This window comes from Talpa occidentalis, unplaced genomic scaffold, assembly GCF_014898055.3.
Source record: "Talpa occidentalis isolate TD23 unplaced genomic scaffold, MPIMG_talOcc4v2.1 talOcc4.15, whole genome shotgun sequence".
In the NCBI taxonomy this organism is placed as follows: domain Eukaryota; kingdom Metazoa; phylum Chordata; class Mammalia; order Eulipotyphla; family Talpidae; genus Talpa; species Talpa occidentalis.
The window spans coordinates 13,768,752-13,774,190 of record NW_023601543.1 but is presented as its reverse complement, the minus strand read 5'-3'; the positions used below and the strand labels follow the sequence as shown (position 1 = coordinate 13,774,190).

The 5,439-nt window shown below is 41.3% G+C and overlaps 1 protein-coding gene across 1 annotated transcript; it reads right to left on the bottom strand.

The window, feature by feature from the left end:
• Positions 1–1,574: 1,574 nt before the first annotated feature.
• On the bottom strand, positions 1,575–2,492 carry LOC119246455 (olfactory receptor 1094-like). The gene has a single exon (XM_037512812.1). The coding sequence runs from the start codon at positions 2,490–2,492 to the stop codon at positions 1,575–1,577; it is 918 nt and encodes a 305-aa protein (XP_037368709.1).
• Positions 2,493–5,439: the final 2,947 nt, after the last annotated feature.

Genomic DNA, 5,439 nt, shown 5'->3' with positions numbered 1-5,439 from the left:
GAAATGCCATTTTGGGTCAAATTATGAAAAGCAGACTTGTAGATTTTTTCCCACATATGGTAGTAGGGGATTGCTTAGACGTAAGTAAGAGATGTACAAAGAAGGTATCATTAAGAAATGGGGGGGGGGGGAATAATAACAATACAAAGAAAAACAAAAACAAACAACAATTATAAACCAGAGACATCCTGCAGGGGAAGAGGTGGGAGAGGGATCAGAGGGAGGGAGGGAAGAGCACAGAGGACAGTGATAATGGTGCATGTGTGCATTGGTGAAGGAAACTCTATGGGGACTACACCTGAGGGGGTTGGGGAGCAAACATTGCTTAAAAATGAACAATGATGTAATATATATATATAAATTAAAAAATTTAAAAAGAAGGTAAATCATCCCTACATAATCATGTCCCCATTTCCTTAATATCATTTTTTCTGCTCCACCATCTCCCCATTTAGTCAATCTTTTGCTTCTAAATTGTGCTCCACACTGTTCCAGCCAAACCAGAGCCCTATGCATCTAGATTATTCTATCTCAGACTTTGAGCTTCGGTTCCCCTCATTGGTTCCACTATTCACGCATTGTTCCTACTTCTCACCCTTAACAGCCTTTATTCAACTCACTCATCTCTTCCTAGAGGTTCTCTGATGAACCCAATCTATCGGGCTTGCCTTGAACTGAGATACAGCCTCACTGCCTAAATTCTGTGGTGTTCGCTAATGAGCTTTTCAGTAGGAAATTGAGCAGGTGATAGAGTGGAAATAACCTAAGATCTTTCAAAAAACATGAGGAATCAAATCCTGCATTCACTCTTCATTAGTTGTCTTACCTGGAATGACTCATTTAATTTTTTGTAGTTCTAGTGTTGTCATCTGTAAAATGGGAGCAATAGTGCCTACCTCACAGAGTTAGGGGAGGAATATGAGACAACTGATTTAGAATTTAAGACATAGAACGTACTCAAAAAGCAAAAATTTAAAGGAAAAAATCACAGACTGTTTCTTTTGGGTGGAATCTTCTGTCTTCCTTATTGAGTTGGAAGCAGAAAAAAGGGAGTGAGCATTGTTTTTGTCCTTGGGGTCCCTCATCATCACTTCTCCAGTAAACAACTGTATACAAAAAGTATTCAGTTAAATTATTGACCTGATTACCCATGGACCAAAGTCACAGGTGGAGAATTCATGTGAATCTTCAGAGGCTCAATCTATTCTAAATTTGAGAGACATGATTTTACAAAATGGAAAATAATCAGAAACCCTGGATTTGGGGAGTAAAGAGAGAAGGTGGCATCTTCCCTTGTACTAAAACAGTGGGACTTAGTGAGAACAGAGTTTTAGTATCAGACAGTCCTAAATTGATATCCAAGTTCCATGGCTTACAATCTTATGACCGTCCCTAAGTAGCAAGCTTCTGAGAATCTCAGCTTTCCCACCTATTAAATGAAAATATAATACTTAACTTCCAGAATAATGAAGATGGTTCAAGGCATAATATATTGATAATTCTATAACATTATCTGAGAAATGGTCAATGGTTCAAAAATATGTCCCCTCCCTCTCCTTGCCTTCCTTTGGACATCATGAAAATCTCGATAAGGGGAGAGAGAATTGAGGTGTCCTCTTGAAGATGTTCCCAAATGTTTCCTTTACATCTTTGTTCCTGAGACTGTAGATAATTGGGTTGAGCATGGGGATGACCACCGTGTAGAAGACAGAAACCAGACTGCCCTTACTTCCTGAGTACTCAGTGGATGGACGCAAGTAGACGAACACTGTGGTTGCATAGTACAGACTGACAGCAGTCAGGTGGGAAGCACACATGGAGAATGTTTTGTGTTTGCCTGTGGCAGAGGGGATTCTGAAAATAGCCAGGAAGACATATGTGTAGGACACCAGGATGACTGTCAAGGATATAGACACATTAAAGCCAGCACAGGCAAAGATGATAAATTGCACGATCTGTGTGTCAGAGCAAGAGAGTTTTAAAAGGGGAGGGACATCACAGAAGTAGTGAGTGATGACATGGGACTTACAGAAAGTCAGATGAAAAACTGTGTTTGTGACAGACATCATCTCAATCAGGCCCACTGCATAGCTGGCAAGCACTAGCTGCAAGCAGAGTCTTGGGGACATGGTAATGTGGTAGAGCAGAGGGTTGCAGACAGCCACATAGCGGTCATAGGCCATGGATGCCAGGATGAAGAACTCAGTGACAACAAAACCCACAAAGAGAGCATTCTGTATCACACAACCAGAGAACGAGATGCTTTGGCACTCAGAGAAGAACCCCATCAACATTTTGGGGACTGTGACCGAAGAATAACAGAAGTCAAGAAAGGACAGGTTTCTGAGGAAGTAGTACATGGGAGTGTGCAGTTGGGGGCTGACCATTATGAGGGCAATGAGGCCCAGGTTTCCCACCACCGTGAAGGCATAGATGAAGAAGAAGAGGACAAAGAGGGGGGGCTGGAGCTGAGGGTCATCCGTGAGGCCCATAAGGAAGAAGTCACTCCATGTGCTGCTGTTGCTCGCTCCCGTTGAGCCACTGCAAGTCTGCAAGAAGGACACGCATGAGCACAGTGAGACAGGGAGGGCGGAAGTCCTTAAACAGAGATCTGCATTGGCTGCCCTGGCTACCCAGGCTGTGACATGGTATGTGTGTTGACTTGGCCAAAATTTCCTCCCGGGTCATTCATCTCTTGTCACCCTCCAGGCTACTCCATGCACTTAAAGTTTTAAAGGTATCTGAAGTCAAAAGTAAGGGTGGGAAAACGCTATTTAAGGACTCTTTGACCTTGGACTATTGTATTAACTTCTCTGAGAATCACTCTGAAGAGAGATAATGCAAACGAACGTCAAACCATTTTGCTGAAGTTAAATATTTGTCAATTATACCTCAAATAAACAATAACAGGGTTAAAACACCAATCTTGTAAGACTAGTTATGAAGACTGGAAAGGAAGGGGAGGAAATTGCCAATACCCGCTCCAGGTTTTGGTGTAAGTGTCAGACCTGGAACTCAGGGTCCCGTCTACAGTATTCATCTATTGAGGGAGGTAAGAGCCTCCAGAAACATGGAATCTTTGTCCTCATCAGGACACAGGGGACAGCTTCACCCAAAGTTCCTTCAAAAATCACAACCATTAATTCCACTTAGGGTCATGTCTATACTTTGTATTAACCAGGGAGATTTTCAATGTCTGACAGTAGTTTATTTTAATTCTGTTTTTCCACTTGGGAGCTGAGATACTGAAGGACAAACTACAATGTCACATAGAGGATTTTTATCATTGGATTTACAATCATCCACCAGGGTATGAGATCTGAGTCCATATGCTTTTTAGCTCTATAGTCCTTTGTAAGTCCTTTCTGAGTCACAAGATCTTCATCAGTGAAATGGGAATGAATCACACTTGCTCTTCTGATCTCACAGGATTGCTGCAACAGTCTAATAAGCGCCTCTAGGAAATGCTTTCTGAAGTGTAAATATAGTCAGGGCAGATACTCAGGAAGCATGCACAGGGCTACACCAATAAATTGTTCTAAAGCAAATGACAATTGTTAACTTGATGCCCTGGAGCCCCCACCTCCCTAAGTGCAACCCTGGGACTTCCCAGCCCACCTTGTCTTTCACAACACTGGCCTCCATCTTCTTGTGGGTTCTGAGACAGACCCTGGAAGAGAAAAGTAGATCAGCATGAGGCAAACTGAAGTTAATGCCCGGTGCCCTTCAGTTACTCTGAGGATGTGGCTGTCTGCTTTTTTTTGGCATTTTATTATAGTCACATTACTGACCATCTTTGGGGACTGAAATTTTCACAGCATACAGTACTGTCTGTTAAAACTTTTAAACAATATCCTTAATGTATTAATAGTTACCAATAATATTGTACCTAACAAATGCTACACATTGTATTGGGTGATTGATATAAAGCATTTTAGTTCATCTCCCCTGGGAAGTATTGTCTATTGTCATGAAAAATGAATGTTATCATTATCAGATATAGGGATATCAGTATCAGCTAAAATTACTATTGCCTTGCCACAAAGTAGTGTAAGCTTGGAGCATTCCAATGCCTTGCTCAAGATCTCATAGCTAGTCCAGTGCAAAATCTGCATTCAAAAGGAGGTTTGCAATATTCTAATGCTACTGTTTTATCCATTCCGCCATTTCTAAATACAGCCTTATAATTAGAGATGATCATTAAAGTTTTTCAGGGCATTTGCAAATCTATCCTTTCCTTGTTATTGCACTAATCTTAGAAATAATCAAGATGGTTTCTCTCAATTTTATACATGATGAATCAAAAGCTAGGGAAGAGATAGTTGTCTTGTTCTCTGGTATGCAAGAATTCATTCATTCAGCTAATATTCATTGGGTATTTTGTGGGTTCCAGGCAATGTGCTAGGCACTAGGGGCACTTTAGTAAACTTTGCATCTAAAGAAAGAGATGGACAGTAAATTAATAAAAATATTAATAACTAAAATAATGTAATTATAAAGAGTATAAAACAACCGAATGGAATAGAGAGAGACTGAGTGTTTGGAGTGGCAACACTGGGTAGCATGAAAGGGAAATCCTTTCTGAAGACTTGACATTAAGGGCTAGAATCTGCTTGGAGAGGAGCTAGTCATACAAAGATCCAAGATACACAAAGATGCTCAGCAATACTGTGAGAATAGAGCCCGGGTCTCCTAACTTTTCGCCAGGGCTGGCGTCTCCAGTTGGAAGTCTAGCCCAAGTAGAGGCTAACTAGGGATGACTGGTTATGTGGACCATTATAACCTCCATCTACACACACCCCTGTCCATGATCACCCACCTTTCTTCTCTGAATGTCTCTAGATGTCACAAGTATTCAGCAGCCACTTTCTTTTTCTGAACTCATCCAAAATGCTTCAGACCAGCATTGGTGGTTGGCTCCTTCAGATGTTCCTTTGGTGGCAGGGATAGTTCAATGTGCCCATAACACTAAAGACTCTGGAATTAATCTTCTAGGTATACCCCGCCTCCCCTGCTTCTCTGGCTTGGCCATGTCCGTGTAACTGGCAGAATCTTTAATATAGCAGTTTCTGCCTTCTTGACTGGTCTCCTGAGATGCTGAGAACAGTAAGCCCAGGGGTAAGCAGCTGTGACGTCCAAGATGGCTGGAGCAGCGAGCAGAGCCAGCCCAAATGGGATGTTTTCACTTACTCATCCTGAGAGTTTGGGGACCTGTAGTCAGCACTGACTTGTTTTGCAAACAGTTGGGAGAAATGATTTGACTGGGAGATGTATTGTGTTATAAACTTTTTAACTGAAATAAATTATTAGTCATATTAAAAAGTCTCAATCACAATTAAAATACCGTTTCTTTCTCAAACATAGGATATCTAGCAATTACGGGCAAAATGACAAATACATAAGATGGTATATATTTCTCATTGTATGCTCTCTCATATC